Below are 14,028 nucleotides of genomic sequence, written 5' to 3' on the forward strand. Positions count from 1 at the left end.
ATGCTCCGCAACAAGAGAAGCCACCGCAACGAGAAGCCCGTGCACCGCACTGAAGAGTAGCCCCTGCTCGCCGCAACTAGAGAAAGCTTGCGCACAGCAACGAACGAAGACTCAACGCAGCCAAAACAATAAAATAAAATTAAAAATTAATTAATCAATTAATTAAAAAAAAAGATGAGTGGATGGGTGGATGGATGAATGGTTGATTGGTTGGATGGATAGATGAATAGATGGATGAATGGATGGGTGGATGGTTGGTTGGATGCATAGTTGGTTGGTCTGGAGTCCCCACCCATCAGCCCTCCAGGGCGCAAAGGGAAAGTGAGGCGGGGTAGCTGTCCCATCCGAAGCTCCGCCCCTCCCTGCCCCCGTAGCGTCTTCTCGTCGGCAGACTGCGCCACTCACCTGGTGGCCTCCCCTTTAAGACGCGCTCACCTGGGTGCTCACCTGCGCGCGGGCGCTTCCGCAGGAAGAAGGAAGCGGCGCCACCGTCGCCTCCCGGCCCTCCCTCCCCACCAGCCAGGTCCGCCGGCCGCCACCATGTCCGCCTCGGCTGTCTTCATCCTCGATGTCAAGGGCAAGGTGAGTCTGGGCGCAGGAAGTGGGGAACGGACAGGTGAGGCTGCACCCTCCCGGACCCCGAGACGGCCCCTCCTTGCAGGCAGCGAGGCCCCGGAAAGCTCTGGGGGCGTGGGGACACCCCTCCCCCAATCCCTGGGAGTCCCGCGTCGAATCCCACCTCCACTGTTCACTAGCCGCGTGTCTGAGGCAAGGGGCTTCTCCTCTCTGAGCCTCAGTCTCCCTGTCCGTACAAATGGGAATAACAGAAGCCCCCACCCAAGAAGAACGAATACAACCTTATGCGTGTATACCACCTAGCACAGTAGCCCTGCTGCAAACATTAGGCGTTCAGTCAATTGAAATTATTATTTCTGTCGCCATCATCATCCACAGTGCTAATATTTGGGAAAGACAGCAGGGGCCGGAGAGCCTAATTCCCCTTTGGGGCTGTCCTGTCCCTTTCTGGTGTCCCCTCCCATTCGTCTTGTCATTCGGTAGCAATAATAACAGTGGCGGTGAAAATAATATTTCTGATAATAATCATAGTGGGAGCTAAGGTGTGTGAGGACCTGCGGGTGCCCTCTCTGTTCTAAACACTGGACTAAACAACCTCACCAAGTAGGTATTATTATTGCTGCTTGCCAGGCAGAGCTATATGAACTATGAGAGATGTATGAGAGATACATGGATATAATTGTTTCTTTCCTTTTTTTCTCTCTTTCTTTCCTTTCATCGTCACTACCTCACCGATTTGGTGCATGTGGAGCCTGGCTTGAGAGCAGGAATTCTGGAGCCGGGGCATCTTCGTTCAATTCCCAGCTTCCTCACTGACTATGGGCGTGGTTCATACCTCAGTTTCCCCATCTGTAAAATGGAGATGGTGATACCACGTACTTCACAGGGTTGTGGTGACAACAGAATAAATTAGCAAACAACCAGGCTTTAGCAGATGTCAGTGAGGGCTCTAGACGCTCTAGCTGTCATTATCACGTGCCCATTTTGCAGAGGAGGAAACTGAGATGCAGAGAGGCAGAGCCTTGCCCACGCCCCCTCAGCCAGCAAGTAGGGTCAGAGCTCGGCACTCTGATGCCCCCGGGCGGACAGTCCCTGGATCCCAGCAGTGACCAGACCTTCTCTGCCCACCCTTAGCCCTTGATCAGCCGCAACTACAAGGGCGATGTGGCCATGAGTGAGATTGAGCACTTCATGCCTCTGCTCATGCAGCGGGAAGAGGAGGGCGCCCTGGCCCCACTGATGAGCCACGGCCGGGTCCACTTCCTGTGGATCAAATACAGCAACCTCTACTGTATCCGGGGCCACGGGAGGATCCCTGGGGGCCCGGAGTGGTGGGCAGCTCAGGCCCAGAGGTGGTGGGCTGGGACAAGAGGTGCACAATACAGCAGTGGCTCAGGCTGGAGGGTGAGGGTTCAGGGTCTGTGCTCCATTGGAACCCTCCAAAACGGCACATTTTCCTTAACCTCGCCGCCCGCAGTGGTGGCCACCACACTGAAGAACGCCAACGCCTCCCTCGTGTACTCGTTCCTCTACAAGACAGTGGAGGTAGGTCCTGGCCTTCCATTGGCCGGCTGGTCTGTCTGTCTACCTGTCTAGCCCACCTCTTTCGGAATCCATCTCTCCTAGGAAGATTTCCCTGGGGGTGTCACCAACAAAGCCCCATCGCTCTGTGTTCTCATTAGCTGCTGTGGGATCATCTCTCCCTATAGGGTAGGAACCAAGGAGGTCTCCGGTGCTCAAAACTGAACCAGAGGGAACTGGGTTCCAGACCCAGCTCCCCCACTTCCTGGCTGTGTGACCTTGAACAAGTCACTTCTCTCTGTGCCTCTCAACTGGGTTTAGTCCTGCCGCAGGGTTGTTGTACAAATTAATCAAATTTGTACCTCTAAAGTACCTAAAACAGTGCTCAGTATACAGTAAGTGCTCAATAAAGGGTTGGTATTATTGTTAGCATTACCACTAATGTTGTATCATACTATCATATGGTAATTTATTGAGCCCTTACTATATGCCATCCTCAATGACTGAGAAAGTGCTCAGTAAATACTTTTTTTTTTTCCTTTGGCCGCCGTGTGGCTTATGGGATCTTAGTTCCCGACCAGGGATCGAACCCACACCCTCGGCAGTGAAAGCACAGAGTCCTGGACTTCCCTGGCCATCCAGTGGTTAAGACTCCGTGCTTCCACTGCAGGGCACACGGGTTCGATCCCTGGTCAGGGACCTAAGATCCTGCATACCACACGGTGCAGCCAAAAAAAATTCCTGGTAAATATACTATACTTCGACAAACAAGAGATCTGTATTGATTTGTCTCCTCTCTGCCAGGCAGAGATGGGGACACAGCTGTGCATAAGACAGGCGCTGTCCCTGCCTATGCTGAGGAGTTAAAGGGCAAGAAGGAGGGACTTCCCTAGTGGCGCAGTGGTTAAGAATCTGCCTGCCAATGCAGGGGACACAGGTTCGAGCCCTGGTCCGGGAATATCCCACATGCCACAGAGCAACTAAGGCTGTGCGCCACAACTACTGAAGCCCTCACGTTCTAGGGCCTATGCTCCGCAACAAGAGAAGCCACTGCAAAGAGAAGCCCGCGCACCACAACAAAGAATAGCCCCCGCTCCTACTCGCCGCAACTGGAGAAAGCCCATGTGCAGCAACAAAGACCCCCCAAAATAAATAAATAAATATGTATATAAAAAAATAAAGGGCAAGAAGGAGATTCAAAGGGACATTGTGATAACCAGTCACTGGGGTGCTAGTCTCACCCTGATACTCACAGGGGTCAAGGGATAGTGGTGGCTTCACTGAGGAGCTGAGGCCTGTCACAAGGAGGCTGCTGTGAGGAGAGTGTCCTAAGCAGTGGGCATAGCATGTGCAAAGGCCCTGAGATGGGAACAGAAAAAAGGCCAGAGAGGCTGGAGCAGGATGAAGGATGAGGTTTCCAATGCTGGGTGACTGACAGGTTCTCTGCTGTGGTGATACCTATTAATCCCAGGGACTCCCATCTTGGGGTCCCCCAAGTCCCAAGGGCCCCTGGATAGAATTCAGGGAGTCCATAAACTGAGACGTATTTCTGTGTAACAGTTTTCCTTTGCCATCTTGCGTTTCTTTTTGTTTTTTTTGTTTTTTGCTGTGCGTTGCGTCTTGGCTTGTGAGATCTTAGTTCCCTAACCAGGGATGAAACCTGGGCCCTTGGCAGTGAAAGTGCAGAGTCCTAACCACTGGACCACCAGGGAATTCCCATCTTGTGTATTTTATTTCATGCATTTACAAACCTTGTTCTGAGGTGGGTCCATTCCAGGAGGGCAGAGACCCTGTTGGCTTTGTTCACCATTAATATACCGACAGTGGTATATAGTAGGCACTCAATAGTTGCTTGTTGGGTGGCTACTCAGCCCACAGCTACACCAGCCACACCTCTGTGGATGTCGGTCTCCCTGCACCCGCAGGTATTCTCTGAATACTTCAAGGAGCTGGAGGAGGAAAGCATTCGAGACAACTTTGTCATCGTCTACGAGCTGCTGGATGAGCTCATGGACTTCGGCTTCCCACAGACCACGGACAGCAAAATCCTGCAGGAGTGAGTGGGCCCTGGGTCAACCACAGTGTGGGCCATGGGTAGAAGAAAGTTGGGGAGGGCTGGGGAAGTGTCCCTGGGCCTACCTGCTCATCTCCCTGCGCTGCCAGATACATCACGCAGCAGGGCAACAAGCTGGAGACGGGCAAGTCGCGAGTGCCACCCACTGTCACCAATGCTGTGTCCTGGCGCTCGGAGGGCATCAAATACAAGAAGAACGAAGTCTTCATCGATGTCATAGAGTCCGTCAACCTGCTGGTGAGCCCCCATACCTCTGCCCCACCCCTGCCATGGCCTTAGGGCAGGAGAGTGGGCCCTATGCCTGTTGACACCGCCCCCCCCCCCCCCCCCCGTGTGTCCATCCTCAGGTCAATGCCAACGGCAGTGTCCTGCTGAGTGAGATCGTGGGCACCATCAAGCTCAAGGTGTTTCTGTCAGGAATGCCAGAGCTGCGGCTGGGCCTCAATGACCGCGTGCTCTTCGAGCTCACTGGCCGTAAGTTTCTGGAAGGGGGCGCAAGCGGGAGCCTGAGACTTCGTCCCATCAGGGGTGGGTGGTACCGAGAGACTTGCAGTCAGTTCTGAAATAGCACTCGCCCGCCCTCTTCTGGTTGTAACCAGTACTGCAGCTGCTGGTTCCTTGCGCAAACAACTGCTTCATTATTGAGTGCCAGGCGCAAGGAGACCGCAGTGAAGAAAAAAATCCCTGCCCTCATGGGTCTGACATTCTAGCGGGAGTAGGGGACAGAACAGCATCATATTTAACAACCTGGCAGCAAGAGCCTGATTCCCGGAGTTCAGATCCTAGCTCCGCTCTTGGCCAGCTGGGTGACCCTGGGCAAGTTACTCATCCACTCCGGGCCTCAGTTTCCTTATCTGTTAAATGGGGGTGATCGTAGCGGTAGAAAGGGAAGACAAGGATAGGGACCATGCCCCGGGCTCCAGGGTCGCCCCAGGCTTCAGGATCACGCTGCTAACTCGGCTCCGAGTTTCAGGGAGTAAGAACAAGTCCGTGGAACTGGAGGATGTGAAATTCCACCAGTGTGTGCGGCTGTCTCGCTTCGACAACGACCGTACCATCTCCTTCATTCCGCCCGACGGTGACTTCGAGCTCATGTCCTACCGCCTCAGCACCCAGGTAAGGCAGGGTCAAGCCCCTGGCAAGGGGTAAGAGTTGACCCCAGAGCCTCGGAGAACTCCCTCTTCCTCTGTCTGTAGGTCAAGCCGCTGATCTGGATTGAATCTGTCATTGAGAAATTCTCCCACAGCCGCGTGGAGATCATGGTCAAGGTGGGCCCTGGGGAATAATTACAATGCTGGATCCGCCCCTTCATACCCGCCCCCCCTCCCCCATCAGTGTAACCTCATCTCCTACCTCCCTCCCTGCCCCTCACTTCCTTCCAGCCACATGAGTCTTCTGGCTGGTTCTCAAACATGCCAGGCATGGTCCCCGGCTGTCCCCTGGATCATTCTGCCCCCAGCCACCCATATATACACATAGCTTGCTCCTTCACCTCCTTCAGTTCTTTGCTTAAATGTCACCTCCTCAGAGAAGCCCTCCCTGATTTTCCCACCTCCCTTCTTTGCTGTAGTTTTTCCCTTATTACTTACCACCATCTGACACATGATCTGTTTTACTTATTTACTTTCATACACGTAGATAAACCATATAGTGTATTTATATGGTTTAAAGATTAATAATAAACCACACAGCTTATCTGAACGTGCCTGGCTCCACCAGCTCTTCTGAACCCCCACCTGCCCCTCTCCCAATTACTGCTCCCCTTTTGCCTGCAGGTAATCACAATTTTGAATTTCCTGTAAATAATTTCTTTGCTTTCCTTTATAGTTTTGCCACCTGCATTTATAACCACAAATATTTCATTCTTCTGGTTTCTGACCTTTATATCCATGGACTGGAGCTGTATGACTTTCTGTATAATTTGCTTTGTTCAGGTAACGTGGATTTTTAAGAGGAATCCCAGCAGCCAGAGCTTAGTGCATCCATTTCTGTGGCTGTAGAATATTCCACCGTGAGAATCTTCCGTCCCATCTCTTGCATGGGTTGTTTTCAGTTCCTGGCTACTCTGGTTCACCTTACCATGAATACCCCTGTGCTTGTCTGCTGGTGCCCCAAGCAAGAGCTTCTCCAGAGCATATAGTTAGCCCCATTTACAGATGGGGAAACTGAGGCCCAGAAGAATTAAGATGTCATTCATCTAGGAAGGGAGGGGGCAGGTTGAACTTGGGTCTGCCTGGCTCAAGAGTCTGTGTTCTCCGATTTAACTTTGTTCCCCAGTCTTAGTCTTCGGGGAGCTGGGTTGTGGAGTGGATGGTCACGGGGCGGGGGTGTTGACATCCCCAGTGTCCCCATCTCTACGGGCAGGGAAAGTGGAAAGGGCCTTAAAGCTGGTGCCTTCCAGAAAGAACACCCCCTGCATTGTTTTACCTCCAGGTCCTCTGCCCCCAATCCCACCTCTCATATATCCCCCCCCACCACCAAATTCATAAATAAGAGCAGTCATCATAATGCTAGCTACTGCACATGGACACTTAGAGTCCTTGTGTTAAAAGCCAGATCTTAAAAAAGATCTGGCTATAATGTTGTAACTTATCTGTAAGGAGAACATGTGAGGATTGAGAACACAAGCTTGGGTCAAATCCCTGCTGTGCTGGTTATCAACTGCGTGACTCGGGCAAAATGCTCTTTCTCTCTGGGCCTCAGTCTCCTCATCTGTAAAATGGACCTTAGGAATGGCTCCTACTTTAGAGAATTAGTGAGAGGGCTAACTGCTTGGCACAGGGCCCAGCACATGGTAGGGGGTCGGTAAATTTCAGCTTTCAAATGAAAACTCTGTGATGGGCTGAGGACCCTTCAGGCTTTGCAGTCAGAATCTTCGGCTGTGAGTCTTGGCCAGGAGCCTTTACTTTCTTGTCTGTGAAGTGGGCTGAGAGCAGAGCCTGCCTTAGAGGCTGCTCAAATGAGGGATCTTTTGAACCAGACAAAGGTGTATGACACTTTCCAAACGGAAGGCACCAAAAGCAGGGCCTCTGGGGGACCTCCCTGGCAGTCCAGTGGTTAAGACTTTGCGCTTCCACTGCAGGGGGAGTGGGTTCCATCCCTGGTCGGGGAACTAAGATCTTGCATGCTCTGCATACAGCCAAAAAACAAAACAGAAAAACAAAATCAGGACCTCTGGAGTCTCTCCTGGGTGTGGACCCCGGCTCTGCCACTTGTTGGCTGTGTGTCTCCAGGCAAATGCTTTAACTTCTCTGTGCCTGTTTCCTCATCTGGAAAATAGGCTGGATTATGGTCCCCACTTCAGGGCTCTTGATGAGCTGGCACATGAAAAGGCCTTGGTGAAAATTTGCCTGAGTGAACTCCTCATGCCCCATGTTCTCTCCACTGACAGGCTAAGGGGCAGTTTAAGAAGCAGTCGGTGGCCAACAGCGTGGAGATATCTGTGCCGGTACCCAGCGATGCCGACTCCCCACGCTTCAAGACCAGCGTGGGCAGTGCCAAGTACATGCCAGAGAAGAACGTCGTTATCTGGAGTATCAAGTCTTTCCCGGTGAGCACCGGGGATGGGCGGGGGATCTGGGGGACCTACCCCTGCTTCTTGAGAGCAAGGCAGAGAATAAATCAGAGAGCCACCTACGTGTGCACACGGCTATCCTTCGGGGATGATAAAGCTGGAATCCAGACCAGCATAATAGTTAAATTCTCCCAATCTCAGACAGTCTTGGGAATCCCACTTCCTCTCATGGAGCCTCAGTTTGCCCATCTGTAAAATAGGCAATATCATATTATCCACATCCTTGGGCTGCTGGAGGGAGGATTGGTCTGTCCCTGGGATATTGGTGGGGCTGTTCATCAGGGCCTGGAAAATGGGAGGTGATCATTAGAAGGTCCCCAACCAGAAGCTTTGGCTGTGAGTCTTGGCCAGGAGCCTTTACTTTCTGGTCTGTAAAACGGGCTGAGAGCAGAGCCTACACCTAGGGGCTGCCATGAGGATTGTCTGGGGTATAGAGGGGCCCCTCAGTGTGTCTGATACCTCCATGTGCCCTCAGGGGGGCAAGGAGTACCTGATGCGCGCCCACTTTGGCCTCCCCAGCGTGGAGAAGGAGGAGGTAGAGGGCCGGCCCCCCATCGGAGTCAAGTTTGAGATCCCCTATTTCACCGTCTCCGGGATCCAGGTGAGAGAAGTGGGCAGAGTGGCTCCTCTCCTTGACCTCAGTGGGTTCCCTGCTCTCCCGTCTCTTAGCTTGGATCACCTCCATTCCCTGGCTTGGCTCATCTCTCCTTTGCAATCATCCTCGTCTTTTCCTGGAACAGTGTTGCCTTTTCTACTCTTAGCCTGGGTCCCCTCCCCCTCCCCCTCTTACTTTGCCCTGTGCCTAAACTGTGTTGTGTCTCTTCCCTTATACTGGGCCATCTTTCCCACTGTCCTGGACCACCTCTCCCCTAACCCCCACGCACACTGTCCTTGCCACATCTTTGCCCTGAGCCATGTTACTTCATTCAGTCTGTGCTTCCTTTTTTTTTTTTTTAATATTTATTTATTCATTTGGTTGCACTGGGTCTTAGTTGCGGCAGGCGGTCTCCTTAGTTGTGGCATGCGAACTCTTAGTTACAGCATGCATGTGGGATCAAGTCCCTTGACCAGAGATCGAACCCCGGGTCCCCTGCATTGGGAGCTCAGGCACCACTGTGCCACCACAGAAGTCCCCAAGCCTGTGCTTTCTTATTCCCTGAAGTTGTGTTATATATTTTCCCCTGGCCCCAGCCAGCTCTCTCCCCCTAGCATGGGCCACCTCCTTTCATCCCTTTTCAGGTCCGATACATGAAGATCATCGAGAAGAGTGGTTACCAGGCCCTGCCCTGGGTCCGCTATATCACCCAGAGTGGCGGTAAGGCAGCCCAGCTCCCTGGGATGACGGAGACAAGGAGATGAAAGGGGATGGTCTTGGGGCTTTAATACATCCTGTCTCAGAGGGCTCCAAAACTCAACAGGCCTGGCCCCAAGTCTACCCTGTCTTTGGCAGTGTGCCACCCTGGGCCTCGGTTTGCTTATCTTTAAAGTGGGGACAGTTGCCAGGCCAGGTTAGTGGTGGTGGGGTTTGGATGAGGGGCTGAACACATAGCACCCCCATCTACTGCCTGGAAGCAGGCTTGTTGCTGTGGTTACAGTCCCCATGTTTGAGCCAGTCCATAGCCTTGTTACATACCTGTAGGGTTGATCATGAGCGCTGGGGAAGGGGCTGGACTTGGGTGGGGGGCCTGTCCCTTTGTCTCCTTTCCCCAGTTCTGAGATGGTCCCCGCTCATTGTTTCCCTGCAGATTATCAACTTCGTACCAGCTAGAAGGGAGAAGAAGTGGGGGCTTGAACATGGGCCGTCCTCTCCTCAGGCCCCGACTGCGAACTCTAGAGAGAGAGGGAAGATGGGATGCGTGTGTGTGTGGGGGACGGCAGTCCCTGAATTAGCAGTTTCTTAAGGGCTGGCTGGCTCCCAGCCTTTTCCTTTACCCATAGGCTGGGAGGGATAGTCTCCCTGTCTCCAGGCTCCCGCCCCTCCCCTCTCCCATTTTATATGAAGAAATAGAAAAGGGACTTGAAGTCCCCCTCATGAGTGCCTTCTTGCAGTGACCTGCCTTAGGAGGTGTGGGGAGGCCCTCCTCCACAGCTACTGAACCCAGAGACACCGCGAGCCCAGAGACCCCGCTGGCCCATTCTGAGTTTTAGGATGGCATTAAAAATGAATCTAGCTGCTGTTATGTGTTTCTTGGCTGGCGGCTGGGGGGTGCCAGGGCTGTCCCCTGAAGCGCTGGGATAAGCGTGAGCAACACATATCCATTTCTCATCCCGGTTGCCACTCATCTGGGCCCTCGCCGTTGCCCCCACTTTGGTTCCCAGGGCTCTGGGCTTCCCTCCCCCACGACAGCCAGTTACCATCATAGCCGCCAGAGGGCGCCCGTTAACTCCTAAATCAGATCATAGCTCCATTCTTTTTAAAAAGTAAAAGTCAAGCGCTCACAGCAGCCCACAGGCCTGCTCAACATTACCCCTCCCCGTCCCCTACCTGCCCTCACCTCCTGCCCCCTCTCTCCCCCTCTCCCTCACTCTTCCTGGACTTACTAGGCGTGCTCCTACCTTAGGGCCTTTACATCTGCAGCGTCTTCACCTGGTATGCTTTCCCCCAGAGATCCACATGGCTCCTTCCCTCACCTTCAGGTCTCAAATCAAATGTCACCTCCTCAGGGTGGCCCTCTCTGACCTCTCTCTTTCAACGGCCTTCTTTTCCCAAGAGACTATTACTTATCCCGATTTGTCAGCTCCACAGTGTATACCATTCTGAAAATATGTAATTATTGTCTTCTCCAGCCCTAAACGGTAGGCGTCCTGCAGCAGGAGGCACCCAGCTTGCTCTCCACTTGGCCGCCTAGTACACAGTAGGTGCTCCGTAAATGTTTGAAGGTCTCTGTTAAGAGCCTCCGACCGCGACTCTCGCCTCCCAGGCTTACCCACGTGGCACCTGCAGCGTGAACTTTCCTCCACGCCCTTGCACTTGCTGTGCCCCGGCTGGCCCCATCTGAGCCGAATGTGATTCCCTCCTCATCCACCCCATTTCCACGTTTTATTTTCTTCACCGTGCTTAAGACTATCTAAAATTATTTAGTTGCTTGAATGTGCGCTCCCCAGCGCCGGGTTCCTGCACACAGAGAACGGTTCCTGCACACAGAGAGTGAATGAATCAAATAAAGCGCTCAGCACAGTAAGAGCTATTAAATACTTATCGCACGGTAGAACTCCGAACAGGGCGGCCCCAGCCCTGCCTCCCTTTCCCTCGGAGGTGCCGAGGTCCCGGAGCGGCCCGTGCTACTCTGCTCCTGACCTTTCTCCCCTGGGTCAGTTAAACCGGCCCTCTTTCCCGCCCGCCCGGCGCATTTGAAAAACCGAAAACCCCGCCATTGCCGGCGGTCTACCGGTCGCCGCAGTTCGCCCAATCAGAAGCGGACCCGCCCACGCCCGTGTGCACAGCCTCCCTGGAGACGCGTGGCCATTGGCTGCGCTGGCCGAGTGGGCGGGGCACTATAGGGTCCAGAGCCGGGCAATGCAGCTGGGCTGCAACCTCGCTAGTTCTTAAGAAAACGAATCCGCGGCGTTCGGGGGCGGGACCCCGAGCGCGTTGGCTCCGCCCCCTGGCGGCCGGCTCGGCTGCGGCGTCGGCGTCTGCTCAGAACAGACCCCGCCCGTCGAGGAGGAGGGAGGGTGAGTTGGGGGAGACCCGGCCCCCAAGGGGCGGGCGCCGGGCCGGGCGCTGCGGGCCTCGGAGGGTTGGGCCCGGGCCCACCGGCCGACAGGGGGAGGAGCCGGACGGGAGGGCGGGGGTCGCGCAGGATCCCCGGACTGGCGAGTCGGACCAGGAGCCTCGCGCAGGCCGGGGACGCTGTGGGAGGGTTGTTCGGGCCAGCGCCGGTGGGCTCCCCCGCACTGACCGCGTCGGGGTGGGGCGGGGGGCTTCGCAGGCCGCAAATATCGACATGCTGCTGGAGGAGGTCCGCGCCGGCGACCGGCTGAGCGGGGCGGCGGCCCGGGGAGACGTGCAGGAGGTGCGCCGCCTTCTGCACCGCGAGCTGGTGCACCCCGACGCCCTGAACCGCTTTGGCAAGACGGCGCTGCAGGTGAGGCCCGGCCCTCCCGCAGCGAGGGCGAGGCGGGGAGGGGGCGAGGACCGGGACCCCAGATACCTTCCCTCTTCTCTCCTTGTTCCCGTTGGTAGCCGACTGGGGTCTGTTCCTCCATCGCTGGGCTGACTTGGCTCCCTGATGTCCCCTTTCTTAGGTGGGTGGTGGATGGGGTTAGGTTGGGGGAGGGGAGAACTTTCCATCTTCGGAGTATTCCTCGTTCTCTGATTGCGGAGGATTCAGTTTCCCTGGAGAAGTTCGTATTCCTTGGGTGAGGGTTCAGCTTCTTTGGATCCCGGTTTCATGAGGACGGCTCCGGTTTCTTGGAGCTTGCATGGAGGATCCGACCGCAGGAAAAAAGGATTCATGTTTCCAGGGTGTCCCCATTTTCTGGGGGGGGTTCTCTGAGAGGTATCCAGTTTCTGGGGGGTCGGGGAATCTCCATTCCCGCGGGATTTTCATATTGCCATATTATTGGGGGGATCCCAATAAGGGAATAGTTACAGATTGCATGGGAGTCCCTCTTCCCTTGGGGACATTTACAAAAGGGGAACCCCATTTCTTGAGAGGGTCAGGTACCTTTGGGAGCATCCTCACTATATGGGAGGGGGAAATTCCTTGGAGATGGAGTTTCAAATTCCCTGGCCATCTCCTTTCCCTTGAGGGGGCTGTTCTCTGAGGTCTGTTTCCTGGTGGGGGTTTCATATTTCCTGATGATTTCCCATCTGTGGAGAGAAGTGTCTCTGGTTCCTTGGGGGAGGGTCTCAGGTTCCTTGAAAGTTTCCATGGGGCTATACCCTAGGGGGAGTGTATTATCCTTGGTGGGGGGGTGGCCAGTTTTTTGAGGGTCCTTATTCCCAGATCATCTTCTATGGGGTCTCAACAGCTGCCTGGGAGTTTATGTTCCCTGAAGTTTCTCGTTCGCTAGAGGACCTCGTCTCTGGCATTCTCTACTCCTGAATGCCCCTCTCTGCAGTCACCCATTTTCCTGGACCTCCTCCTTCGGAGACCCCCTGACCCTCTACCCCCCGAACAGGTCATGATGTTTGGCAGCCCCACCATCGCCCTGGAGCTCCTGAAGCAAGGTGCCAGCCCCAACGTCCAGGATGCCTCCGGCACCACTCCAGCCCATGATGCAGCACGCACTGGATTCCTTGACACGCTGAAAGTGTTGGTGGAGCATGGCGCTGATGTCAATGCACCTGATGGCACCGGGGCCCTCCCCATCCATCTGGCAGTGAGAGAGGGCCACACGGCTGTGGTCGGCTTCCTGGCTGCCGAGTCCGATCTTCATCACAGGGACGCCAGGGGGCTCACACCTCTGGAGCTGGCAAGGGGGAGAGGCGCTAAGGATCTCATGGACATACTGCACATACCACTGTGACCTGGGGCCACCCACTCCGGCAGCAGGACCCGGCTGGGTTCTGTGTCAGAAGAGGAGGGAAGAAACACTTTCTCCCTTTCTTCCTCCTGCTCACTGCCGAGGGGCACCAGTTTGTGGCTTGTTGGTGTTGATTTCTGGGGTGTGTGTGTTTGAGGTACATTTCTGATTTTTTTTTTCTCACCCCTTTTGGTGTGTTGGGCAGAGAAGGGCTCCTGCAGGCAACAGCCACCTAAACGGTTCGGTTTCCTCCACGCCCCGACTGCTGGGGCTACAGACGAGTCCCAAGGGCAGAGCGTTTAAAGCCCCAGCGCTAGAGTGAGGTCATCGCTTCCAAGGCTCCTGGAACCTGTCGACCTTGGCTGGCTGTACCGAGAGAGAGACCTCAAGTGTGCACACTGCTTTCCGGCATGGGGGAGGGGGGAGTGTTCCAAATCAATAAAAGGGTAGTATGAGTTCATTCATATTTTGTTGAAAGCTTGGTTTCCAGTCCCTTGTACAGCGTTAAAGAAAAAAAAAGTCTATTTATTATGATTTATGGAAGAAATTGTTGTGTGTGTAATTTAATGTTTTTACCCATTAAATTAAGACTTGTGCATGATCACGGCGCCGGTGGCTTCTGATTTTTGAGGCTGCGATGGAAAGTCGCGTGTTCAGGATGTTTGTGGGGGTGGGCACCGGGGTCGCGGATCCTGGATCTTTTGGGGGAGGGGAGAGAGTGGTAATTCCCAGGGCGCCACGGTGAGTGAGCTGGGTGGGGCAGCGGTTTGCGCTGTCGGAACGGAAGGGAGGCAGGAAACCGCGAGTGGAG

At 54.5% G+C, this 14,028-nt stretch overlaps 2 protein-coding genes across 4 annotated transcripts; both read left to right on the forward strand.

Moving 5' to 3' along the window:
* Positions 1–424: 424 nt before the first annotated feature.
* AP1M2 (adaptor related protein complex 1 subunit mu 2) lies at positions 425–9,921 on the forward strand. 3 transcript variants are annotated; one of them, XM_030879681.2, is made up of 12 exons: positions 425–582; positions 1,711–1,867; positions 2,054–2,121; positions 4,023–4,153; positions 4,261–4,408; positions 4,519–4,645; positions 5,139–5,287; positions 5,368–5,439; positions 7,563–7,721; positions 8,221–8,346; positions 8,985–9,060; positions 9,491–9,921. In XM_030879681.2, exons 1-12 carry the CDS (start codon positions 541–543, stop codon positions 9,511–9,513), a joined length of 1,278 nt encoding a protein of 425 aa, XP_030735541.1. In that variant the 5' UTR covers positions 425–540; the 3' UTR covers positions 9,514–9,921. The 3 variants fall into 3 exon arrangements, 2 of the variants coding, with proteins under 2 accessions (XP_030735541.1, XP_030735543.1); XR_009563330.2 differs by having other exon boundaries at positions 455–582; positions 8,265–8,346; XM_030879683.3 differs by having other exon boundaries at positions 455–582; positions 5,145–5,287.
* Positions 9,922–11,349: 1,428 nt separating this feature from the next.
* Positions 11,350–13,818, forward strand: CDKN2D (cyclin dependent kinase inhibitor 2D). Its single transcript, XM_030879685.2, has 3 exons — positions 11,350–11,420; positions 11,678–11,833; positions 12,873–13,818. The coding sequence occupies exons 2-3, from the start codon at positions 11,693–11,695 to the stop codon at positions 13,218–13,220; spliced, it is 489 nt and encodes a 162-aa protein (XP_030735545.1). The 5' UTR covers positions 11,350–11,420; positions 11,678–11,692; the 3' UTR covers positions 13,221–13,818.
* The last annotated feature ends 210 nt before the right edge of the window (positions 13,819–14,028 follow it).

Source organism: Globicephala melas, chromosome 3 (genome assembly GCF_963455315.2).
Source record: "Globicephala melas chromosome 3, mGloMel1.2, whole genome shotgun sequence".
NCBI classification, from domain to species: Eukaryota; Metazoa; Chordata; class Mammalia; order Artiodactyla; family Delphinidae; genus Globicephala; species Globicephala melas.

Bases quoted from the DNA above. Each gene is read 5' to 3' on its own strand.
- AP1M2 (XM_030879681.2), top strand. From the start codon at position 541: ATGTCCGCCTCGGCTGTCTTCATCCTCGATGTCAAGGGCAAG. The intron at 2,122-4,022 runs GTAGGTCCTGGC...CTGCACCCGCAG, and splicing joins TCCTCTACAAGACAGTGGAG to GTATTCTCTGAATACTTCAA. The intron at 4,154-4,260 runs GTGAGTGGGCCC...CTGCGCTGCCAG, and splicing joins GACAGCAAAATCCTGCAGGA to ATACATCACGCAGCAGGGCA.
- CDKN2D (XM_030879685.2), top strand. From the start codon at position 11,693: ATGCTGCTGGAGGAGGTCCGCGCCGGCGACCGGCTGAGCGGGGCGGCG. The intron at 11,834-12,872 runs GTGAGGCCCGGC...CCCCCCGAACAG, and splicing joins TTGGCAAGACGGCGCTGCAG to GTCATGATGTTTGGCAGCCC.